Source organism: Salmo trutta, chromosome 26, assembly GCF_901001165.1.
Source record: "Salmo trutta chromosome 26, fSalTru1.1, whole genome shotgun sequence".
Taxonomy (NCBI): Eukaryota; Metazoa; Chordata; class Actinopteri; order Salmoniformes; family Salmonidae; genus Salmo; species Salmo trutta.
In genome coordinates this window covers 20536286-20563193 of record NC_042982.1, presented here as the reverse complement: position 1 = coordinate 20563193, position 26908 = coordinate 20536286, and the positions used below count along the sequence as shown (strand labels likewise).

At 41.8% G+C, this 26908-nt stretch overlaps 2 protein-coding genes and 1 long non-coding RNA gene across 4 annotated transcripts; 2 read left to right on the top strand and 1 right to left on the bottom strand.

The window, feature by feature from the left end:
• Positions 1-229: 229 nt before the first annotated feature.
• On the top strand, positions 230-14083 carry LOC115163366 (phosphoserine phosphatase). Of its 2 annotated transcripts, none has more exons than XM_029715194.1 (6): positions 230-339; positions 10903-11046; positions 11236-11370; positions 11597-11742; positions 12177-12325; positions 13464-14083. In XM_029715194.1, the coding sequence occupies exons 1-6, from the start codon at positions 296-298 to the stop codon at positions 13572-13574; spliced, it is 729 nt and encodes a 242-aa protein (XP_029571054.1). In that variant the 5' UTR covers positions 230-295; the 3' UTR covers positions 13575-14083. The 2 variants fall into 2 exon arrangements, with proteins under 2 accessions (XP_029571054.1, XP_029571055.1); XM_029715195.1 differs by having other exon boundaries at positions 282-465.
• Positions 473-7261, top strand: LOC115163367 (uncharacterized). The gene is made up of 2 exons (XR_003869732.1): positions 473-1919; positions 6277-7261. It is a non-coding gene; the product is annotated as an uncharacterized LOC115163367 (long non-coding RNA).
• Positions 14084-17859: 3776 nt separating the features above from the next.
• On the bottom strand, positions 17860-26193 carry LOC115163365 (protein NipSnap homolog 2). Its single transcript, XM_029715193.1, has 10 exons — positions 25847-26193; positions 23946-24085; positions 23673-23718; positions 22702-22796; positions 21619-21689; positions 21190-21330; positions 20856-20887; positions 19776-19870; positions 19505-19588; positions 17860-19390 (listed from the first exon to the last, which is right to left on the bottom strand). Exons 1-10 carry the CDS (start codon positions 25966-25968, stop codon positions 19326-19328), a joined length of 891 nt encoding a protein of 296 aa, XP_029571053.1. The 5' UTR covers positions 25969-26193; the 3' UTR covers positions 17860-19325.
• Positions 26194-26908: the final 715 nt, after the last annotated feature.

Here is a 26908-nt window from a genome sequence, read left to right as displayed (position 1 = left end):
GAAATACATGCTAATGTTGGGGTTTTGAGCTAGCGCCCAACTGACTCCATTTCATTCCTTGAAGGAGAGCTCTCCTTGTCCCAAAATCACAGAATGCACCACGCGGCTCATTGAAGTAGCATGGGCATCGTACACAATGGCCAACAATACGCTGCCAATTGAGTTTTCCATCTCCTTGAAAGTGTCTCTGGTAAAAGCAAACAGTAGTGGGCGGTCTCACGTGCCGGCTTTCTTTTGATTCGCTCGGCTTTCTCTTCCTCACTGAACCTATTGAAAGCATCTGGGAAGTCGGCCAATGCTGAAACCGTGGACAGTGCCATATCAACGCTTTAGCAACCAGTAAGTAAGAACATTTTGCACAAACTTGTTTTCTTATTGAAGAAAGTAGACTTAATTTGCAGGACCAGCACATGCCAAATACATATGAAGAGTAACATTTAACACCATCAAGGACACTTTGCACAGGTAATACAGACGTATATATTGTCCTTAAATTGATACATTATGTAACGCATTGCATGATTTCAAATGAACTCTATTGTTTTGCTCTGTGATGCCGACCGTGCACAAATGTATCGTAGTGGAAACTCAAGTTGGCAATGGCATTCATCACCTTTTGCGCGCATGCCGGGCACTTTTTCGCGAGGAGAGGGTGACGCAACAGTTCAGTTGCACGATAGTCTTCTCCAAGGCTGCTGTTGTACTCTGTTGCTACTGCCAGCAACTAGAAGAAAACGTTGCACGAACCAACTAAGTTAATTTGGTCTAATTTTTAACAATAGAATATATATTTTAAAGTTTTGTCTCGTTAAATATTTTTTTGCACTGCATCAGTCGATCAATCATGTACGGTAGACAGTTTATATCGCATGCTTGAGCAGATTACTGTCGTATAATCAATCTTGTCTGTACGTGAGTAAAATAACTACTAACAGTGTATCTTTTATGAAGGCAAATTTATTGCTAGCTTCACATTACAAGCCACATGAGAGAGAGCAATGCTTTCCTCATGAACCCCTACGTTCCCCAGGCTCTATTAGCATATGACCAATCAGGACGCAATATGCAAATAACACCATATCCCATTTTCAGAGGATAAATGGTACACTGCCCTTGTCTCAAAAAACCTCAAGGTATTATTCTGTCTTTATGTCGGTAGGTCTAAGGGATTATTCTGCCTTTTATGTCGGTAGGTCTGTTCCTGTCTAGTTCTTCTGGAACATTTCAACATAGTCATGATTGTAAAATATTTTCTGTAAACTTTAACCCAAAATGCATCTCTCATTTCTTTCAACACAAATGTACCCCACGGGTAAGTTAGAACTGTAACAACGTGACAGCTGTTGTTTTGTCTTATTTTTTTTTACTTTGAGTTCAGTCTTTTGTTGTTGCTCTGATTTAAAAGTCCAGTCTTTGAGGTTTAACTATTGCTCGCCCAGACCTTGTTCTGGATGTTGCAGGTACATCCAGGATTACCTTGGGTGTCGGAGTGGTGAAGACACTTGAATCTTCTCCTGCGTAGCGTTGTTGTTCTCAGGTCCATCCATAGGGATGAGGTGATATCTGTTCCTGTGGACAGGTTCCTGTGGATATCTGTTCCATGGGGAACGTCCACTATGTAGGATTGTGGTGTTGCGTGTTCCCTAAGCACTGTTACTGTGATTTGAGTCCGTCATCAACACCTGTTTTCCAGGTGGGTGTCTGCTGAGGTTGCTGACTCTGTGATGCTTGTTGAAGCGTTGCTGATCCGCACTCCTTCTCTCCTTTTCCTTTGAGCTGACTGCACCTGTGTTTGGGATTGATGGGTCTAGCAGCGATGGGAGTTTTGGCACTGCGGTACGACGCTGTCATCCCATCAGCAGTTGCGCCGGGCTGAAGCTATTCTGGAGTGGAGTTGACCGATAGGCCAGCAAAGCAAGGTAAGGGTCAGCTGCTTTCTTGAGGAGGTTCTTCACCGTCTGAACAGCGCATTCCACCTCTATGTTGCTTTGCGGGAACTTTGGACTGCTGGTGACATGGCAAAATTCATACTCTGCAGCGAAGTCGGTAAGGGGTCTTCCAGAGAACTGAGGCCCATTGTCCGTAACCAGGATCTCAGGTACCCCATGGTGGGCGAAGATGGACTTCAGATGAACTACGACGTCTGCAGACTTTGTTAGTGACAGGTTTGCAATTTCCACCTTGAGGAGTAGTCCACCACTAGCAGGGTTGTTGGTGCATTTCAGAGTGAACAAGTCCGCTCCCAGTATTTGCCAAGGTCTCTCAGGAAGTTGTGATGGTATGAGTAGTTATGTGTAGTTTGTGCCCTCTGATGTGTGTCCTGCAATTAAGCACAAGTTCGGTCAGTTGCTGGCTGAGTCCAGGCCACCACACACCCTGTTGGGTGCATTCTCTGCACTTGACCACACCTTGATGACCCTCGTGTAAGCTTAGTGAGAACATCATTTCGTAAGGCTGATGGAATTACAAGTCTTGTTCCTTTCAATAGAAGACCGTTGTGCATTGTGAGAAAAGCGTGTTCTGCCCAGTACAGTTTCAGCGGTCCTTCGCATCCGCTGAACTCCGACCATCCTTTCTGACACATTGTCATGACTTTTGAGCACACACTGTTGGCTTTGAGTTGTTCTCTCAGATTGTCTATGTAGGAAACACTCGCTGGAAGCTGTTCCATGATGGCATTCACATATGTATTTCTTCTCTCCATGAGCTCCATTTTTGCAGCAGTAGCTTTGGCTTTGACTGGCGCACGTGACAACGTGTCTGCAGTCCAGACTATTTCCAGGGACATGAGCAATTGTATAAGAGTATGTCATAAGTCTCATCCTGAAGCGTTGCATTTGTGGTGGAAGGTTGTCCCAATATTGGTTCCCCATAAGTCTTTGGAGTGGTTTGTGGTCAGTTTCCAGCTGAAAGTGTTGACCAATGAGAAAGTCTCTGAATCTTTCACATGCCCATATCAGCCCCAGAGCTTCTTTTTCCACTTGAGCGTGTCTCTGCTCAGTCGGTGTGAGAGACCTGGAAGCGTAAGCAACGGGTCTCCATTCCTTGATCTTCTTCAGCAGCAGCACTCATCCTAGTCCGTAGGAAGATTCATTGGCTGACACCTTGGTCTCTTTGTTTGAGTCATACAGGGCTAGCACAGGTGTGGATGTCAGCTCCCCCTTCAGCTCTTTGAAGGCCCTGACTTGGTCGGCCCCCCCAGTACCAGTGGTTTTTCTTTGAGAGTAGGTCACTGAGAGGTTTGTCCTTTTCTGCTAACTGAGGGATGAACTTTCCCAGTTGGTTCACCATTCCTAGAAAACTCTGTAGCTCGCTGACTTTGGATGGCTCTGCTATCTCCTTGACAGCCTCTGTCGGATCAGGCTGTACTCCTTTGTCTGAGATACTGTGGCCGAGGAACTTCACTTCCTCCGTTTGACAGGATACATTTCAAATCAAATTTTGTTTGTCACATGTGTCCCGAATACAACAGTGAAATGCTTACTTACAAGCCCTTAACCAACAATGCAGTTTTAAGAAAATCCCTAACGAAGTAAGCATAACAGATATAATTAAAGAGCAGCAGTAAGTAACAATAGAAGGGCAATGTGCAGGGGGCACCAGAGAACAGGCTGTGTGGTGCCAGGCAGTGATGCAACCCATCAGGATGCTCTCGATGGTGCAACTGTAGAACCTTTTAAGGACTCATGCCAAATCTTTTCAGTCTCCTGAGGGGGAAAAGCTGTTGTCGTACCCTCTTCACGACTGTCTTGGTGTGCTTGGACCATGGTAGTTTGTTGGTGATGTGGACGCCAAGGAATTTGAAGCTCTCAACCTGCTCCACTACAGCCCCGTCGATGAGAATGGGGGCATGCTCGGTCCTCCTTTTCCTGTAGTCCACAATCATCTCCTTTGTCTTGATTACATTGAGGGTGAGGTTGTTGTCCTGGCACCACACAGCCTGTTCTCTGACCTCCTCCCTATAGGCATTCTCGTCTGTGATCAGGCCTACCACTGTTGTCATCAGCAAACTTATTGATGGTGTTGGAGTTGTGCCTGGCCGTGCAGTCATGAGTGAACAGGGAGTACAGGAGGGGACTGAGCACGCACCCCTGAGGGGCCCCCGTGTTGAGGATCAGCGTGGCGGATGTGTTGTTACCTACCCTTACCACCGGGGGGGCGGTCCGTCAGGAAGTCCAGGATCCAGTTGCAGAGGGAGGTGTTTAGTCCCAGGGTCCTTAGCTTAGTGATGAGCTTTGAGGGCACTATGGTGTTGAACGCTGAGCTGTAGTCAATGAATAGCATTCTCACATAGGTGTTCCTTTTGTCCAGGTGGGAAAGGGCAGTGTGGAGTGCAATAGAGATTGCATCATCTGTGGATCTGTTGGGGCGGCATGCAAATTGGAGTGGGTCTAGGGTTTCTGGGATGATGGTGTTGATGTGAGCCATGACCAGCCTTTCAAAGCATTTCATGGCTACAGGCATGAGGGCAACAGGTCAGTAGTCATTTAGGTAGGTTATCTCATTGTTCTTGGGCACAGGGACTATGGTGGTCTGCTTGAAACATGTTGGTATTACAGACTCAGACATGGAGAGGTTAAAAATGTCAGTGAAGACACTTGCCAGTTGGTCAGCGCATGCTCGGAGTACACGTCCTGGCCCTGCGGCCTTGTGAATGTTGACCTGTTTAACGGTCTTATTCACATCGTCCGGAACAGCTGATGCTCTCATGCATGTTTCAGTGTTACCTGCCTCGAAGCGAGCATAGAAGTTATTTAGCTCATCTGGTAGGCTTGTGTCACTGGGCAGCTCTCGGACGTGCTTCCCTTTTGTAGTCTGTAATAGTTTGCAAGCCCTGCCTCATCCGACGAGCATCGGAGCCGGTGTGGTACGATTCGATCTTAGTCCTGTATTAACGCTTTGCTTGTTTGATGGTTCGTTGGAGAGCATAGCGGGATTTCTTATAAGCTTCCGGCTTTCAGTCCCGCTCCTTGAAAGCGGCAGCTCTCCAATTTAGCTCAGTGCGAATGTTGCCTGTAATCCATGGCTTCTGGTTGGGGTATGTGCAAACAGTCACTGTGGGGACGACGTCCTCGATGCCCTTATTGATAAAGCCAGTGACTGATGTGGTGTACTCTTCAATGCCAACGGAAGAATCCCGGAACATATTCCAGTCTGTGCTAGCAAAACAGTCCTGTAGTTTAGCATCTGCTTCATCTGACCACTTTTTTTTATAGACCGAGTCACTGGTGCTTCCAGCTTTAAATTTAGCTTGTAAGCAGGAATCAGGAGGATAGAGTTATGGTCAGATTTGCCAAATGGAATGCAACGGAGAGCTTTGTACGCATCTCTGTGTAAGGATTAAAGTGGTATTTTTTTCCCTCTGGTTGCACATTTAACGTGCTGATAGAAATTAGGTAAAACTGATTTAATTTAATTTGTCCATGATTTCATCTGATTTCATTTGTCCATGTTCAAAGTTAAGCCGGCTTTTTCCATCTTCTGCAATGCCAAAAGGCAGACAGTTGAAGTAGTAACGTCCAGAAGGTGTGATGAAGGTTGTTAGCTTAACTGACTCCTTGGCTAGCGGAATCTGCTAGAAGCTCATGTTCGCGTTGAGCTTGCTGAAGATCTTCACCCTGGCTAGTGACCCAAGGGTCTGTTCGACAGTGGGAAGTATGTATTTTTCTCATTGAGACTGGTAAAATCGACACACATCCACACGTCCCTGTTCTTCTTTGGGACAACCACCATGCCGGCTCACCAGTTCGTGGGCTCCTCCACTCTGGTAGCAGCCTTGAACCCTTGCTTGCACACTAGCTCTTTCTTGACTTTTGGCAGCAATGTCAGAGGAATCCGTCATGCAGTGAATAGGGCTCTGCGCCAGGTTTCAGCTTGATGGTTTATGGTTGTTGTTCTGTGCCAAGACCGCTGCACAGCTTTGGATAGCTTTCTTTCAGTGTTTGTAAATTAATGCTGTCAGAGTCGAGCTACAAGCTCATGCTTTGTGATCGCTGGTCTGCCTAGTAAAGCTGTGTGTAGATCTCTGATGACATGCATGTCCTCCAGTGTCTCCTTTTCGTAGAACCACACTTGCAATGCCGATCACGTCCAGCGGCACTCTTCCTGGGCCTAGCAGAGGCACCTATGTCTATTTTAAATTTCACATTTCTGTTCATCACTTGAATGTCAATCATCCTGCTCTTATTGTTCCTCGGAAAATGCTATCATCCTTTTCTTTGAACCTCATTTACGGCTCTTAATGACACGTTGGTAATGTCCTTTTTTTCCCCACAGGAGTGACACACTACTTCATTAGCTGCACACTGTGCTCTTGGACGGGCAAGGATTTTGACACAATTTCGACACTGACTGCTTTTTGTCATTAGCGTTTTCATGGCTAGCTTTCTCATGCTGGAATTTCTGTTTCCACTGGCTGCCTTTCTGCATAACTCTATCCACTGGGCACAATAAAGAATGCAAGAAACCCATCTCTTATTTGTCCACACTGTTTTTGCTCGAGTTCGTTTAGGTTTAGACCCCTCAAAGCGTCGTCACCCGTACAGTACATAAAGTATTTACCTGTTTTTTCTCGGTAGATGTGTGAAGATTACTCGCCTGACGAAAGCGCTCGAAACTCCTAAGCAATTTGGTCCATTCTTGAGGTTTAGAAAAATCTAACGTCTCCGGCGGCTATATGCTAAATGTAGGGCTTGGGCCTGTATGCGCGAGTATCTGTGACCCTCCCGCTGCACTTTACACGGGTGGCTGGCCTCTTCCCACTTCTGCCGGTGGCTACTGTGCTTCTCCTGCGACGTCAATCCATGCTGATTAGCCTCCTCGATTTTCTTCCAAAAACTTTTCAACCAGGTACTGTAAGCTAAACTAAGTTAGTAAATACACTCGTTCTAGTCCACTTCTGACACCATGTTGTGTAATCAAACTTGTCTGTACGTGAGTAAAATAACTACTAACAGTGTATCTTTATGAAGGCACATTTATTAATAACTTCACATTACAAGCCACATGAGAGAGAGCGATGCTTTCCTCGTGAACCCTACATTCCCCAGGTCCTCATTAGCATATGCCCAATCTGGAGGCAATATGCAAATAGCACCCCAATCACATTATCTTACTTTTCAACTCATTTGGCGCAATTTTCAGCCTGGTTTCAGACTAGACGTAACATAGTAAATTAAAATCCTGGACAATCAAAATAGTATGGTCTGTTACATTTGGTATGGTTACATAAGACAAAGTTACTTTAGGCAAAAAAACAAAAGGAGGGTGATTTGGTCAGAATGGGTGGGCATATAACGTGAATGTCTAGCAACCCAACATTTCAACTACTTAGTACTTTTTAGCAAATTTGTAGCTACATATCATGTTAGTTAACCCTTCTCCTAACCAATGTTCCCTCTAATCTTTAGGTCTGCTGAGCGTAAAACTTGAATGTTGTGAATGTTCTGTGCAACATCCGGTGCGCGTTTACTGTGAACACTGAGTCAACTAGGCTACTGTGGCTATTTGATCATAAGGCAGGCCTACCAGAGTGGCCTATCATCAAATCAAATCAAATGTATTTATATAGCCCTTTGTATATCAGCTGAAATCTCAAAGTGCTGTACAGAAACCCAGCCTAAAACCCCAAACTGCAAGCAATGCATGTGAAAGAGGCACGGTGGCTAGGAAAAACTCCCTAGGAAAAACTCCCTAGAAAGGCCAAAAACCTAGGAAGAAACCTAGAGAGGAACCAGGCTATGAGGGGTGGCCAGTCCTCTTCTGGCTGTGCCGGGTGGATATTATAACAGAACATGGTCAAGATGTTAAAATGTTCATAAATGACCAGCATGGTCAAATAATAATAATAATAATAATAATAATAATAATAATAATAATAATCATTGTAGTTATCGAGGGTGCAACAAGCACGTCCGGTGAACAGGTCAGGGTTCCGTAGCCGCAGGCAGAACAGTTGAAACTGGAGCAGCAGCATGGCCAGGTGGACTGGGGACAGCAAGGAGTCATCATGCCAGGTAGTCCCGAGGCATGGTCCTAGGGCTCAGGTCCTCCGAGAGAAAGAAAGAAAGAGAGAGCATATTTAAATTCACACAGGACACCGGATAAGACAAGAGAATACTCCAGATGAAACAGACTGACCCTAGCCCCCCGGCACATAAACTACTGCAGCATAAATACTGGAGGCTGAGACGGGAGGGATCAGAAGACACTGTGGCCCCATCCGATGATACCCCCGGACAGGGCCAAACAGGCAGGATATAACCCCACCCACTTTGCCAAAGCACAGCCCCCACACCACTAGAGGGATGTCTACAACCACCAACTTACCGTCCGAAGACAAGGCCGAGTATAGCCCATCATCAATGGAGAAAATGCATCCCATAACATTTTAACATGGACATAGCTGTTCTATTGTTCAGCCTACAGTAGTAACCAATGTGTTTTGAGAAGAAAAACAAATATGCAGTGCTTGACATGAACCTGTTTAACCACTTGTCCTTCAGGCAAAATAAATGTATCATTACTCCCATACCATTATTACAGAGAATCAGACAATTTATGCTACCCAGTTTATTCAAGCTCGTGTCAAAATACAACCCTGCCCCTTTAAGACAAGAATAGCTCTTCACCTGACTTGCTTTTCAAAGATGTCTAGAAATGCACACATTTTGTGCCCTTGTAGGAAGCAATCACTCCCCCATTGCTGAATACAAATTATAACTGGGCAAAAAACTCACTAACTAGGAAAGGATATGTACAAATGTGCACACGTACAGTTGAAGTCAGAAGTTTACATACTTAGGTTGGAGTCACTAAAATCCGTTTTTCAACCACTCCACAAATTTCTTGTTAACAAACTATAGTTTTGACAAGTCGGTTAGGACATCTACTTTGAGCATGACATAAGTAATTTTTCCAACAATTGTTTACAGACAGATTATTTCACTTATAATTCACTGTATCACAATTCCAGTGGGTCAGAAGTTTACATACACTTAGTTGACTGTGCCTTTAAACAGCTTGGAAAATTCCAGAAATTGATGTCATGGCTTTAGAAGCTTCTGGTAGGCTAATTGACATAATTTTTGTCAATTGGAGATGTGGATGTATTTCAAGGCCTACCTTCACACTCAGTGCCTCTATGCTTGACATCATGGGAAAATCACAAGAAATCAGTCTCAGAAAAGACCTCAGAAAAAAATTGTAGACCTCCACAAGTCTGGTTCATCCTTGGGAGCAATTTCCAAACACCCGAAGGTACCACGTTCATCTGTACAAACAATAGTACGCAAATATAAACACCATGAGACCACGCAACCGTTATACTGCTCAGGAAGGAGACGCATTCTGTCTCCTAGAGATGAACGTACTTTGGTGCGAAACGTGCAAGTCAATCCCAGAACAACAGCAAAGGACCTTGTGAAGATGCTGGAGGAAACAGGTACAAAAGTATCTATATCCACAGTAAAACGAGTCCTATATCGACATAACCAAGACTACGGTTTGCAAATGCACATGGGGACAAAGATCATACGTTTTGGAGAAATGTACTCTGGTCTGATGAAACAAAAATAGAACTGTTTGGCCATAATGACCATCGTTATGTTTGGAGGGAAAAGGTGGAGGCTTGCAAGCCGAAGAACACCATCCCAACCATGAAGCACGGGGGTGGCAGCATCATGTTGTGGGGGTGCTTTGCTGCAGGAAGGACTGGTGCACTTCACAAAGTAGATGGCATCATGAGGCAGGAAAATTATGTGGATATATTAAAGCAACATCTCAAGACATCAGTCAGGAAGTTAAAGCTTGGTCGCAAATGGGTCTTCCAAATGGACAATGACCCCAAGCATACTTCCAAAGTTGTGGCAAAATGGCTTAAGAACAACAAAGTCAAGGTATTGGAGTGGCCATCATAAAGCCCTGACCTCAATCCTATAGAACATTTGTGGGCAGAACTGAAAAAGTGTGTGCGAGCAAGGATGCCTAGAAACCTGACTCAGTTACACCAGCTCTGTAAGGAGGAATGGGCCAAAATTCACCCAACTTATTGTGGGAAGCTTGTGGAAGGCTACCCGACACGTTTGACCCAAGTTAAACAATTTAAAGGCAATGCTACCAAATACTAATTGAGTGTATGTAATCTTCTGACCCACTGGGAATGTGATGAAAGAAATAAAAGCTGAAATAAATACTCTATTATTCTGACATTTCACATTCCTAAAATAAAGTGGTGATCCTAACTGACCTAAGACAGGGAATTTTTCCAAGGATTAAATGTCAGGAATTGTGAAACTGAGTTTAAATGTATTTGGCTAAGGTGTATGTAAACTTCCGACTTCAACTGTAGCTACATGTAGCTTTCGCCTTGATCTCAAAACAAGCGCATCTACTCACGACCGCTGATGCTGTAAAAACTGTCCAGTTCAAAGTGAATTTCACAGATCCATATATATGGCAATGGTCTATTTGCATATATGTCTACTGCACATCTGATTGGTAATGGCGCACCGATCTGTGTAGAGTACATGCCTGAGTCGTGCCTGTCATTGCAATAGACTTCTACACCAATGTGTCTGCCTGCAACAAAATCTCTTGTATAGGTAGTTTTGCATAGTTCGTTTTGTTTCGGTATGTTACATTGAAAGTGGCTAATATTGTGTTGATTCGATCACATTTCCCACAGTAAAGTGAAACGTTGATAGTGTTAACTAAGGAGAAAAACTCTAGAAAGTTGAGTGAAGTTCAATCTTGTGCTTTTCTGTCTACTATTAACAAATGTAGTTACTTGTCCTCCGATGCACTCATCACTTTCAAATGCACTCGTCCTGTCCAAATAGAAATTACCGCTGTCAGTTAAACAATCAATTATGTTTTTGTCTCTCCTGCGTGCTTTTGCTTCAGCATAATGACAACTTTATCACAGACAAAGGAAATCTTCCGGAGAGCAGATGCTGTGTGCTTCGACGTGGACAGCACTGTTATCAGAGAAGAAGGCATTGATGAGCTAGCCAAATTCTGCGGGGTTGGAGATGCTGTCACAGAAATGTATGTTGTGTAGCAATTCATAATGATTTTAAGTGTGCTGAAATGCATGTTTCTTTCTTCTCTCCTTTCTTTATCTAGGCCCATCTACATTCCCCTGTACATTTCCCTGTGCCATCATTTTCTACATGTTACTTTCTAAATGTTAAATTTGCAACATTTGTTGAGTACATTGAGTTTCTCTCATTTCAGGACTCGCAAGGCCATGGGGGGGTCAGTGACTTTTAAAACTGCTCTGACGGAGCGCCTGTCCATCATCCGATGCTCGAGGGAACAAGTGAACAAACTGATAACTGACCACCCTCCCCAGTTGACGGCAGGTATTAAGTAAGTGGTTGTTGATTTCAATTGGTCAGTCTTTTTTTCCCCACTCAACACTATTTAATTATTAGCAGAGGCTATGGTAATTTTACCATAATTCTCACATAAAATGGTTGAACTAGTAGTCTCTTCAAGCTGAGCGTCTAACCTCAAGTTACACAATCGCTTATGAAACCTGTACTAATTTCTGCATGTTGTAGAATAAATGTACACATTTCTGTCCATTGTCCAGGGAGCTTGTTGATACTCTGCACCAGCGCAGCGTGAAGGTGTTCCTGGTCTCTGGCGGTTTCCGCTGTATCGTGGAGCATGTCGCCACTCAACTCAACATTCCCCTCCATCACGTGTATGCCAACCGCCTCAAGTTCTACTTCAATGGTAAGAGCAGATCAGAGCTGTATCAGAATCACCTCTCACACTGTGGAAGGGATGAAGTGTGGTTGATGACAGTATGATCATTCATGTTTTGATATTATTGGCTATTTTGGTTTGATGACAGGAAAGCAAAAACGGGTGGCCATCTTGTTACTCCGGTATCCCTGTACATTTGGTATTGGCACTGACTCTGTATATAGCTTCCTCTCTTAATTCTCATTTCCTTTATTATATATATTTTTTATTTGTATTAGTTATACTATTTTGATATTGATTACTGCACTGTTGGGCAGAGCGTGCAAGGGAAGCATTTTACTGTACATGTGACAATAAAACTTGAACTGGACTTCAGAGGGCTGGTTTCAATCAAGCAAGCAGTAGATTGGCCTCTACAGGGAGGAATTCTTTACTAATTTGTTGTTCTATTTTCCTCCTAGGTGAGTTTGCTGGCTTTGACGAGACCCAGCCCACATCTGAGAGTAATGGGAAGGGGAAGGTGATCAGCATGCTCAAGGAGAAGCACGGCTTCAAGAACGTGGTGATGATCGGTGATGGAGCCACAGACCTAGAGGCCTGTCCCCCTGCAGTAAGTGTTGTCTTGTCAATACACTAAAAGACAGGTGACAAGCTAGTATTTATAGCTGTTATTTATGTAATCTCCGGCATTCTGTCAGGGAATACTTTATTGTCCATTTTGTGGAGGAAATTTGTATTTTGTCTCTGCTCCCAACACCCCTAGACACCACAGAAACACGCACACAACACATTTTAGGTGGAACACAGAGTCAACAGCAGTGCAGTGCCTCTGGAGGAGTTATGGGGTTTTAAGCGCCTTTTTTAAAGACACAGTTGCAGGGGTGTATTCACTAGGAACCAAACAGAAGCAACTGGATTGAACCGGGGGGGGACCTACCTGAATTTATCAAATAGAAACTCGTTTCCATTGCAAAACAGTCTGCGACTAATGAATACATCCCAATACTAGATTGTCAGGTGTTAAAGGCAGCTATAATGTAAAGTAACACTGGAATAATGGACACTGGATGTCTTTTGGCTTTTAACTTCTACGGGATCGGTTCGTCCCCCCGTCCCCCCCTGGCGGGACCGTTGAGCAAATGTAGGCTAATGTGATTCGCATCAGGTTGTAAGTAACAAAATAAAATCCCAGGACATAGACATATCTGATATGGGCAGAAAGCTTAAATTCTTGTTAATCTAACTACACTGTCCAATTTACAGTGAAATAATACCATGCTATTGTTTTAGGAGAGTGCACAATTATGAACTTAAATGTATTAATAAACCAATTAGGCACATTTGGGCAGTCTTGATACAACATTTTGAACAGATATCCAATGGTTCATTGGATCAGTCTAAAACGTTGCACATACACTGCTGCCATCTAGTGGCCACAATGTAAATAATACATTATGGCCTTTCTCTTGCATTTCAAAGATAATGGTAAAAAGAAAAATGTGTTTTTTTTCTTCTTTGTGTTATCTTTTACCAGATCTAATGTGTTATATTCTCCTACATTCATTTCACATTTCCACAAACTTCAAAGTGTTTCCTTTCAAATGGTATCAAGAATATGCATATCCTTGCTTCAGGTCCTGAGCTACAGACAGTTAGATTTGGGTATATCATTTTAGGTGAAAATTGGAAAAAGGGGGTTGGATCCTTTAATTAAACAATTATCCTCACCACATTGATTTGTTTTTCAGAATGCATTCATTGGATTTGGTGGAAACGTGGTTAGGCAGCAAGTAAAGGAGAGAAGTTTGTGGTACATCACAAGTTTTAGAGAGCTGCTAAAAGAACTGGAGAAGATTTAACAACAAGGAAATACCATAACCTGAACCCTCTTACAACTATTGTTACTAATGCTAACATCAGTGTTTTATTTTCACCTAATGGTGTGCCTTTTATGGTTTTATCCGGTGCACAATATTTTTTTAATTTCCAGTCAATAGATTTTTTTTATTAATAAATGTTTACATTACAATAGTGTCTTCTTGGGTTTGACCCTTTTGGTTTTTATACTAGATAATACAACAAAAAAATTAAGTTAACTAAATGTTATTCTTTTTGGAGGGTTTTGAGCAGGGTTGGAGTCCATTCAAGTTCATGTAATTCCTGAATTCAATGAATTGAATTGGAATTGTACCCAACCCTTGATTTGTGTGTTTTTTTTTAAACTGCACTTTTGTGGTTTTGTCCTTACGTCAAACTTTTGTGGGAAGGGTAATAAAACTACTGCGTTTTACAATATGTGCCATTAAATGCCTTTATAGATGTAAATGTTTTGCCATTGACACTAATAATAGTAAAAGTGTAAAATGCAGTTCTGAGTATGTGTGGTCATTTACTTGTTTGTTTTCTTTGTGTCAACAGCACAACAGCCTCTGATGGTATCATCCACTAAACAATGACATAATTACACAGTGAGCTCAAAGTATTGGGACAGTGACAAATTTTTTTGTTGCACTTTAGTCATTGTATAATTTCAAATCCAAAGTGCAGACTGACCGCTTTAATTTGAGGGTATTTTCATCCATATCGAGTGAACCATTTAGATTTTTTTTTTTTTTTGTACATTGTCCCCCCATTCTTTAGGAGACCAAAAGTATTGGGACAAATTCACTTGTGTATTAAAATTGTCAAGAGTTTAGTATTTGGTCCCATATTCCTAGCACATTAAGTGTTTTCTAAACACTTGTACATTAATGTGAATGCTACCTTGCCTGGTATTAAAATCGGGTCGCAAGAGAATTTCCAAAACACTGAGAAAAAAATATATATACAGTATGTATATTATATTGTCTTTGTATCTCAAAATCATTGTAATGTGGTTAACTTTAAAAATGAAAATTATTCAAATCTAAAAGATCAAATTTAACCAGGGAGAGCCCTTAGATCATGAGAAAATGTTGCACTTGACCGTTGCACTTGAATCATTCCCACGGGGAATGACTAGGCCCTCAATGCTATGAAACCACACTATTGCAGAGACTTATTACCGGCCGCAATTGATATGGTGAAAACAATTTGTGGGGAGTCAGAGGCACAGAAACTCACATCAATCCCTTTGTCAGATAACACTGTTAAACAAATAATTTATGCTATTGCTAGCAATCAAGAGGAAACTGACTGAATGACTCAAACTCCCTAGCTTATGCTCTCCAAATGGACATTTAGCTGTGAGGGCCGAGATGCCCATGCATTGACTTTTGTTCGCTATACATGGCGGGGGATGCTATTCACGAGGAAATTGTTCTCTCATTATTCCAAAGCATGAAATGGCATATGGGATGTTCAGTTTGCTATGTGGCTATATTGACGAATAACAGATTTCATATGGCTACTTGGGGCTCCGTCTATCACGGGATGGTGGGCAGGCCTCTGCGCTCTAGTTGTGTGCCAAATGGATGTATAGTATGGTACACCGAGAGCAACTGGCGGCAAAAGAGCTGAGCACAACTCAGAGATATACTGCAGCAGGTAACTTCGATTGTAAACTACATCAAACAATGTCCACTGCACGCACGCCTGTTTGCAAAACTGTGGAGATATGGGATCAGAGCATGACAATGTTCTATTTCGCACCGAGGCTTGGTGGTTATTGAGGGGGAGTGTTAAGATTTTTGAGAGAAACTGTTGTCATTCACAATGGTTGTAAAAAAAATAAGACTTTCGGTTGACTTTCTGTGTAATGAAAAGAAAATAACAAACAGCTGTAATCCCCACGTTTTAAGATGACCACAAGCATCCCTGTTCCTAAGAACTCTAATGACACAATTACTACCGCCCTGTAGCACTCACTTCTGTAATCATGAAGTGCTTTGAGAGGCTGGTTATGGCACCTATTAACTTCGCCACCCTAGACCCACTCCAATTTGCATACCGCCCCAACAGATCCATAGATGACTCAATCACAATTGCTCTCCACACTGCCCTCATCCACCTAGATAAGAGGCATACCTATGTGAGAATGCTCTTCATTGACTACAGCTCAGCGTTCAACACCATTATCCCCTCCAAGCTCTTCACCAAGCTTAGGACTCTGGGTATGAACACCTCCCTCTGCAACTGGATCCTGGACTTTCTGAAGGGCAGACCTCAGGTGGTGAGGATAGGCAACATCACCTCCACCACGCTGACCCTGAACACAGGGGCCCCACAGGGGTGTGTGCTTAGTCCCCTCCTGTACTCCCTGTTCACCCACAACTGTGGCCATGCACGACTGCAACACCATTATCAAGTTCGCTGTCGACACGACGGTGGTAGGCCTGATCACCGGTGACGATGAGTCAGCCTACAGGAAGGAGGTCAGTGATCTGACAGTGTGGTGCCGGGGCAACAACCTCTCCCTCAACGTCAGCAAGACCAAGGAGCTGATTATTGACTACAGGAAACGGGGAGGGCAAGCACGCCCACCAGTGGAGCAGGTAGACAGCTTCAAGTTCTTCTGTGTCCAAATAACTAAGGACTTAAAATGGTCCAAACACACATGCACAGTTGTGAAGAAGGCGTGACAGTGCCTCTTCCCTCTCAGGATGTTGAAAAAGTTTGGCATAAACATTTTCTGTACATAATGTTTACTTAGTGTATTTTTTCTTTCTAGTAATACATTATTGATTATTGCATTGTTGGGCTTTGAGTTTACAAGAAAGACATTTCACTGTACTTGTGCATGTGACAACTTAACTTGAATTCCAACTCGGGAACTTGGGCCTCTTTCTAGAGCTCTGACTTTCCAACCTGAAGATCACTGACGTCATGATTTGACCACGTATTTTTCTGAGTTCCCAGTTGTCTTGAAAACACTATAAAACTCATGGTAGGCTACCTTTTGCCAGCTCATATCTGTGTAAAGCTGGATTCAGTGCTCTCTTCTGCATTAAAACTAAATAATGATCCAGGTTGGATGTGACAGCAGAGATGAGATGGCACTGTCGACCACGCACCCTGACTTTGAGAAGCTCTGACACGACATGCATCAAGCACACATCTCATTAGTGGTGGTGAGATAAGAGACATGTCAGACTAATATGCAATTGACTACCCCACATTAAAAGTATGTGATGGTGAGTTGAAGACAATCATAAATACTGTTAGAATGTTCTTCAATTGACTGCCATAGCCCCAAATAAAAATGTAAACATTGGCTGTTAATTACATACTTTTTTTCACATGGGTGGGGTCACAAGAATCTTCAGATATCAAAATAGGGTCGTGGGCCAAAAGAGTATGGGAACCCCTGTGCTAACCTCTCACCATTACAATCGGGACGGCAAGTAGCCTAGTGGTTAGAGTGCTGGGCCAGTAACCGAAAGGTTGGTGGATCAAATCCACGAGCTGACAAGGTAAAAATCTGTCGTTCTGCCCCTGAACAAAGCAGTTAACCCACTGTACCTAGGCTGTCATTGTAAATAAGAATTTGTTCTTAACTGACTTGCCTAGTTAAATAAAGGTTAAATATTGATTTATTTTTTAAAACAATAACGGGGGAGGCTAGCATATTTTGGGTGGTATAATTTTGTCTAAAGTTCTCTCATTATTTACAATTAAATCAGGATTATCCGTATTCATGGTAGCATCCACATTAATGTAGAAGTGTTTAGACACATTTTATTCTTATTTACAATAAAAGTGACTCCAAAATGACAATACATTATTTAACATTCAATTCTAGTGGGCACAAAATAATCTGTAACACAACCAAAGCAAACAGCAAATGTGTGACTCTACAAAACGAGTTTGTAGAGTCACACGCTTTATGTAATCATTGCGTGCTAGGAATATGGGACCAAATACTAAACTTGACTTAAGTGAATTTGTCCAAACACTTTTGGTCCCCTAAAATGGGGGGACATTGTAGAAAAAGTGCTGTAATTTCTATATGGTTCACTCAATATGGATGAAAATACCCTCAAATTAGTCTGCACTTTAATCTTATATTCATATCATTTCAAATCCAAAGTGCTGGAGTACAGAGTCAAAACAACCAAAATGTGTCACTATCCCAATAATTTTTGCAGCTCACTAACTCACACACACACACACACACACTGTACTGGCTAGCACATAATCCGGAAACAAAGAGCAGCATTACCACACTTTCTCTTTCAATAACTTTATTTATGTGCTGACTTTCTTGCCACCTTTGCCATAAATACCCTGTAAATCAGGGAATAAAACTAGGATGAGGCATGCTACTACCAACACTGAAACCTCTTTAAATTCACAATGAGTAGCAGCATGACTCCACAATTACAGATTTTCATTTCAGTACATCGGTAGTTGTACCTGGGCACAGAAATGTTCCATGACAGTATTAGATCAGATGTTTACGGAATAGGCTATTCATTACACCCAACCGGAAACATGTTAAATCTGATAAAACATGTCTTGAAAAACTGGACATGCAGGTAATACAAGCCATGTTCACTAAACCATTACAACAAAAACACATCAAGCTTATTGCAGATGATGGGAAAGAAATGGGGAGAGAATGCCCACAATTGCAATCAATACATTACTTGAAAAATTCTGAGAAGATATTTAGGGTTAAAATAGGCATAGTTTAAGCACTGTATTCATACCAGTTCTCAAATAAATCAATGTTTATTTGTCACGTACAGAGATTAGCAGATGTTAAAGGAGGTGCAGCAAAATGCTTGTGTTTTTAGCTCCAACAGTGCAGTAAATGTCTAACAGTACAATACTAATACACGAATGATTCCAATAAATAATGTTCACGCTCAATGCCTTCACTTCAATTAAGTTTAAATATTTTACTATTTAGTAGATACTCTCTCCGCTGACAAAATACAGTAACAAATCACTTATACCATTTACCAGTCTTTCTAGCGCTCCGATTGAGTCAGTAACAACATTTATAAATCAGATTTCATCCAAAAGCTTGATTTAGCAATTTAACAATATGATTTATATTTTTATTCAATATTTACATTAAATAAACGAAATAACCACAAAATCACACATTGTGCATCTATCGTGATTTTTTTGTCAAGTCGTGCTATAGTTCCTCAATGTATTAGCTCAATTCTTATTCACTGCAAACAGAACACACTGCTAGGCTAGCTCTCTTTTCAAAACAGCACTTTGGTTGTAAAAATAGACTAGATCAGCTGTGGCAATGTGACCAGTGTTAATATGACCCAGTATGTTGGACATCAATTTTCTACCCAACCACTATCAGCAGGTTTCAATATTCAGATTTTTCCACATCCTGTCTCCCAAGAACAAAAAAGCAGTTGTGAGCTCTCGTGCCATTGCCTTACAGATCTTCCAATTATGGAAAGAATGTTTTAGCCCACAGACTCAATATGGGATACGATGATACTTTAACCTCCTGTGTCTCAGTGATGTTTTTAAAGTACCAAATACAGTTTGCTGGTACAAAGTCATAAATGGTTAAAGTAAAAGACAAACCAAATCAGAGGGGAGTTATTTGGCAACAATAATGAAGAGGTTGAGACCACGGCAGTGAGATTTTGGACTTTTTGTACATTTAAAAACCGGTGAGGCTTGGCGTTCGGCCTTCTGTGTTCTCTCATAGGTTACTGCAGCGGGGAAGCCTTCATTGGGATCATGATTCTGGAGTCCATGTGCTGAATGAGAGGAACTGCAACAGAGATACAAGATCAGAGGAGAGTTCAAAGTATTTCCTCTTGTTTTTTCATTTTTTTAAAATGTGCACACTGTGAAAGTACACTTTATAACAACTGATTTTGTTCACCTGTATAATACACAACCTCATCCCAACCCTCATGTTGCCAAGCTGCGTTCCTTGTGGCTTCTCTGGCCTCAAGGTCTTTGTAAGCTGAAATCAACAATGAAACACTATTATAAAATGAATGTTAGTCTTCTTTTAGAAAAAAAGAATAGCCTTGTCTATAAGATAGCCTAAAAGCCTTGTACGAGAAGCAACATGAATGTTAGATCTGTGTGAATGAACGAGACTGGAGGAAAGGAGAGAAGAGCGATAGAGCTGGTCTGCCTGGCCTCACCCCAGAGGTGGTGCACCATGTAGAGGTTTCCGATCTGGGAGAAGAACCCTCCCACAGCCTCACTGTTGTGCTGGCGGTAGCCAATAGCTCTGGCCCTTGGGAAAACAACAGGCCAATCAAAACAGTCACAACACTTTCCCACAACCAATGCTTCTTCACATTGGCTCAAAGCCTCCCCATGCAGATTATTTTTTATATCCATTTAACTTTTATTTATACAGTTATTCAATTAAGAACATATTATTTGTCATGATGACCTGTCAAAGAGGCAAGCACAGCTGCCATATACACCATGTGGTGTCTCAACCACTGATGATAATTTGACCAACAAATGTTATTATTCATACGGTTTGATTGAACTTGCTTTAAAACTATTATTCCAGTTTGGCAGAACCAGTTGGCTATACAGACAGTAGCTGCACAGTGCCAGGATTAGTTGGATTGGATGTACTCATGCATCGAGACCGCTAATTGTACGGTGTGGGGTTGGAGAAATGTCATTATTGGCTCTGAACCAGTCCCATTAGTCATCGTATATACAATCATATAAATTACAATCATGTACAGTTATTTTGATTTAGCCAAATCATACTGACCTAATTCCCGTTGTCAGCATTTCATGTTGTTTTAACAATGTGGCATGACTTCCCCCCCCCCCAATTTGATCAGAATTACTCATTCTATTACTGAACCAAATAATCAGAGAGAGTACGCACAAATCACAAATTAAACTTATTTTGGCAGACAAGTTTGAAGAATTCAGAACAATGAATTAACATTGAAATATTGCATATTTGTCATAAAGGAACAAAAAATGTTCAACATAAACCTGAGAGAATGGAATTGTCCAGGCTCATACGCTCCTGTTGAAAGTTAATAACTAAATTGAATCTGAAAATAGCAAGGACAGCAGTAGAATCTCCCTGTGCACTCTGGGATCTAACAACAGAGTATCAAAATAGCGTCTCTCAGTGGAATAGTTCTTACTAATGAGAAAATGGGGAAGGAAGTTTCAAGCAAAAAATAAACTATATGCTGTAAGTAAAGATGAGGAATTCAAATGTAATCAGGTTGCCTTACCAGTAATTACCCCACTCAATCATGGTGCCAGGCTGAAAAAAGAAAACATGAGAAAAAAACTTTTTGAATTTCACAGGAAAGCAATGTGTGACAATTTCCTCCAAGATCAAAAATGAATCATAATGGCCCTTTCACATGGATTGCAATATAGACCTACATTTATGAGCATGATGTTTCCATAGAACCTACACAAACTCTCCAATGTTCATGTCAACAATTGCCCACCCTTTGTATCATCTGGTGGTGATTCCTATTTATTCAACAATGTAGCACCATCCTAAACAAAACCCCTAGTAGTGCTATGGTTAATGAGGTTCAGTCACTCAGTACTCACTCGGAGCTGGTAGGACCTGAGCTCGTAGATGTTGGGTCCCTTCCTGGGGATGGGCTCATTCCAGAAGCTGAACTCCAGGAGCAGTTGGTTCCTACGAGACAACAGCATCTTTCCTCTCTCCTCCCGGTACTTCATGAACTCCTGTGTCAACCTCACATCAATAAGCACATCTGATCCCTCACTGTCTATCTAGGGAAGGGTTCATTAGCTGTAGATTATAAGCCAGGGGTTATAGTAGGGCTGGAGCAAAAGCCAGCACACCCAGTAGCTCTTTGGGAGGAAGGTTGGCCACCAGGTATATGAGTTACTGTGACAGGCAACCTTAACCAATACTAGCATATGAAGCTATATTCAAGACAACTATATTTAAAGTGAAGGCTTCTAGATGCTGCCAGGGAGGAAATGACAGTCATGGAACATTTTGCTTACCTTGTTCTGTCTGAGTTTGCTCATGACCTCGGTCAGAGCTGGGTAACCTCCTCTATACCGCCACATATGGACTGGAAAAACACACACACCAGCCATTATTTGCAAAGCAATAATACACATATTCAGAGACATATCCATTATTTCAGTAATGCAGTAATGCAAAACCAACAGCCAGGGAACTATTGGCAACATGTGTAGACAACACCAATCACGGTTTTCGATTTCGATTATTTCGGTTGATTGCTGTAACACAGAATAAACAATTCATAAAAGTCCCATGATGGGACTATTGACTGTCCATTAATGCTTATCCCTTAATAACCATTTATTGACATGACTTTACTTGAATAAATTATTTCAGTTGTTGTGTATATTACATATGATGACTATTTAATTCCAAGTAAACATCTCTTTAGCGCTGCTGCCTATGCTGTCTGACAAAAATCACTATTTTGTAGTTCTTCAAAGTAAACAAGGCATACTTTTATGACTGCTGAATATCAACTATTAATCACTTAGTTCATGTATTTTTAGGGAGATACCTCACGAAGCAACAGCTGCTCTCTATATCCCCTCATGATCACACATTCTCTCTTCTGTAGCAGGCGTAAAAGAAACAGAGACCGGCCAAGTATATGCACAATGGATTATGGTCATTGTAGTTAACTACCACGTTTTATGTGCTAATCCATGTACAATATTGGCCTGTTGGAAACTACAACTCCCTACTACATTGCACAGTTCAGGCTGGATCTGACTGATCTCTAAAAACCTAACGAAATGGAAATCTAATAATTGAGCCAACGTCGGTCAATTAGTTGTTTTAAAAACAAAAAAATAACCAACATTTCGGTTAATTGCTCAGCACTGTTTGCAGGCTTTTGTTATTATTGCCAGGTAGGTGTAACACCAATTTAATTGAATCATCATCTCACTAGGAAAATTAGCAAAACTGGTTCAATGAAGCCCATTTCTCCTAAACTAAGTTTTCCTACCCCTGCAGGTGTGTCAATTCAAAGTGAAGGTGCAGTTTAACTAGACTAGAAAGTAGAGGAGTGTGTGCTCTGCTGCCAGCATTCTTACCAGCCTGGTCCTGCTCTCCATACCAGGTGTTCCAGGTACCCACCAGCTCACAGGGATAGTACTTATCATTATGGATAGATGGCAGGGTCTCCTCACTGTCAAGGGAAAGCAATAACAAACACATATTCTACTAGGGAGCCTAGCGGTTAAGAGCGTTTGGCCAGTAACCGAAAGGTCGCTGGTTCGAATCCCTGAGCCGGCAAGCTCAGGGATTCTGATTCATAGGGGTTGGGTTAAATGCGGAAGGCACATTTTGGTTGAATGTGTTCAGTTCCGCAAGTGACTAGGTACCACCTTTCCCCTTCCCCTAATAATACTTGTATGATATATAATATGACCGTTATTATGACTATAACAGATTAACTGTTATTGTTGATGCCTGGATGCAATCATTTGACGTTAGCACAGACACCCCTGCAGCTTTCTTGTCAGGTTTCTCTTAGGACTTCAACATACACTTCCCAGCTAAATATAAATGTTCTATAACAATCCCCATCCCAAATGTTTAAAATATACATTTTGGCTGTGTCTTCTGTGTGTTGTGTCTAAACCAGTTGTTCAGATTCTACGATAAGTAAAAGGTATTATGACTGAGTCATCTTAAGTATGAGCATAGATAAATTCTTCTACACAGTGTTGTCATGCCAGTATATCAATTGCATCACAGGAATAAAACATTTTGTCTAAACTCTGCCCTTATGAAAAAAAAAACACGAATTTCACATGATCTTATGTGAAGTTAATGTGATCACATGCGAAATGTTCCAAAAACACATGTTTTCACGTGCACAACACACTGGTGAGACCAGCTATGCAGTCATAATATCACCACTACTACTTTTTACTTTATATCACACATACTCAACAACCAAATGAAACAATAATTTGGGACGGTACTACCCTCAGTACGGCTACTATTTGAGGGGCTTTAGGTATAAAGGCCTAGACTGAACAAGTTTCCTACTACTTACCAAAGCTGGTTGTAGGCATCCAGGCACTCTGGTTTCACGTTATGGACTGTAACAGAACAAGCTCTATTAGACATAATAGAGCTGTGTTGGAAGGGGTTAAATTGGTCGAACTTTACATTACAGTCAAGGTCCGTAAGTACAGTGAAACAAGTATTGTAATTACTAATTTCTACACTATACTTACTTCTTACACTATAGTTATTACACTGCACTCTAAAATATAAAAAGTCATTTGGAATTGAAGTGAGCAAGTTACAGTAAAGCACAACTTACACTGGATTTTGTAGAGGTTGCTTTCCTCATTCTTGGTAAGCAAGTGGGAGTGGGCATCCTTTCTGGGATCAACTTTACGCACAAATAGTGACTTGAACCAGCTATCTTCACGATTCCTATGGTTTGATGCTGACAACCCCCTGAAGGAAAAAAATACAGATGGTAGTGTTAATACATATGTGAACGGAGACATCTTATGAAGTTAGTGATTCATCTATTCCTGCAGCAAAGGATTTCACTGCTGTGTAGTGAGCTGAAGTCAGATCTGCCCATGAATGTATGCCAGTGAACTATCACAGCAATGTCTAGCTAAGAATAATAACAGTAACACATGCCGATGTAGTAACATACTAATGTCATGCAAAATACAGTAAGCTACACTATATATACAAAAGAATGTGGACACCCTTTCAAATGAGTGGATTCGGCTATTTCAGCCACACCCGTTGCTAACAGGTATATAAAATCGAGCACACCGCCATGCAATCTCCATAGACAAACATTAGCAGTAGAATGGCCTTACTGAAGAGCTCAGTGACTTTCAAACGTGGCACCATCACAGTCAGTTCCTCAAATTTCTTCCATGCCCCGGTCAACTAAGTGCTGTTATTGTGAAGTGGAAACGTCTAGGAGCAACAACGCGAAGTGTTAGGCCACACAAGCTCACAGAACGGGACCGTCGAGTGCTAAAGCGAGTAAAAATCGTCTCTCCTCGGTTGCAACACTCACTACCAAGTTCCAAACTGACTCTGGAAGCAACGTCAGTACAAGAACTGTACATCGGGAGCTTCATGAAATGGGTTTCCATGGCCGAGCAGCCACACACAAGCCTAAGATCACCATGCGCAATACAAAGCATGTAAAGCTCGCCGCCATTGGACTCTGGAGCAGTGGAAACGCGTTCTCTGGAGCGATGAATCACACTTCACCATCTGGCAGTCTGACGGACTAATCTGGGTTTGGCGGATGCCAAGAGAACGCTACCTGCCCCAATGCATAGTGCCAACTGTAAAGTTTGGTGGAGGAGGAATAATGGTCTGGAGTTTTTTTCATGGTTCGGGCTAGGCCCCTTAGTTCCGCTTTAGGGAAATCTTAACGCTACAGCTTACAACATTCTAGACAATTCTGTGCTTCCAACTTTGTGGCAACAGTTTGGGGAAGGCTCTTTCCTGTTTCAGCATGACAATGTCCCAGTGCACAAAGCGAGGTTCATACAGAAAGGGTTTGTCGAGATCGGTGTGGAAGAACTTGACTGGCCTGCACAGAGCCCTGACCTCAACTCCATCGAACACCTTTGGGATGAATTGAAACGGCGACTGCGAGCCAGGACTAATCGCCCAACATTAGTGCTCAACCTCACTAATGCTCTTGTGGCTGAATGGAAGTCCCCACAGCAATTTTCCAACATCTAGTGAAAAAACTTCCCAGAAGAGTAGAGGCTGTTATAGCAGTAAAGGGGGGACAAATTCCATATTAATGCCCATGATTTTGGAACGAGATGTTCGAGCAGGTGTCCACAAACTTTTGGTCATGTAGTGTTTATCCACAACAGTAGTCCTAGCTTTATAATAATGACCTTGAGCAAGTGTAATAATAATTCCCTATTAGACAGACAAGTACACTAGTAACTGGATATGCCGTGTATTAACTTCAACAGTTTAACCATTTTAGAATAGCTCAAATTAGAAGTTGCACTAATTTGTAGTTTATAAAATCGACTACGGGCCAATAGTTGACTGGCTAGCTATTTATGCTAGCTTGCTAACAGTCACTTTTTCAGGTTCACTCCTGCACACTTGCAGCATAGACGAGTCAGTAGGAACCTCCATTCTCAAAAATCGTCAATGGAACAAAAGTCAGAACCCCAACGCTTTAAACGTGCAAAGTAATAATAGTCACACCTGCTTAAAACGAAGATCTGTCCTGTTGACTGGGCCGTGTTTTTAGCCTGATTCAGGCCATTGCCAAATCTCTGAAGGACTCGGGTCGCCATTTTCCATTGATAACACTGGAGCGTATTCATTTCGCCGATTCGGTTGCAAAACGTTTTTTCAACGGAAGCAAACGGGGAGGGACGTACCTGAATTTGTTCAAAAGAAATTATCGTTTTACTCTGTTTGCTTCCGTTTGGTTCTTAAACGATAAACGGTTTCCGTAATGAATACACCCCTGTCCTCTGTGCAAAAACAAAGTGGAGCCTGTGTGTCTACAATGTAGCCACCAGGTGGTAGTAAAACACCAACAAATGAATGGTGTGAACAGTGGAGGACCACTTATCTGTCCTCGGTACTAGTTTTGTTAGTTTTGTGTGTTTCCTCTTCTTTGTAGACTTCACTTCTTTTTTTTGTTGCTTGACTGAATATTTCTACCTTCTTTTCTATGATTGGGGTTAAATTGAAGACTTTATTCATGCAATCTAACATCTTTGATGACATGTCTGTTCTAAATTCCCGTGCCTCCAAGACAGCTTACATCAGTTGACGGGAATGACGTTCTCTACATGTCAAACTCAAGACAAGCACACTGGATCCAGAACAACCTCTGGCTAAAACCAGAGATGAAGATATGGAGCCAGATAGCTGCCAAAAGGTTGAAGGTACGTATCATTAGGATCGCAAGAAAAGCCATGCATGAAACATAAATGTGAAATTTAATCTGTGAAGATACAAACACCATGTTATGATTACGGACTAACATTTAAGCTTGAACAAATCGTGTGTTGCAATTTTGACTTACAATAATACCTTTCAGAGTTTTGGCAGTTTCATCTCACCAACAAACAAAAAACGTACACCAAACTGCCTGTGAAGAATGCTACACAAACAAGCCTAACACAGTATAAAACAAACGGAAGTCAGGGAAACCGGAAAGAGGTGTCCTGCACGTTTTCAAGTTATAAGTCTCAATTCTCTATTACTCCTCAATTTAGTTTACTTCACATTTAGGTAGCTAATGTAATGGAT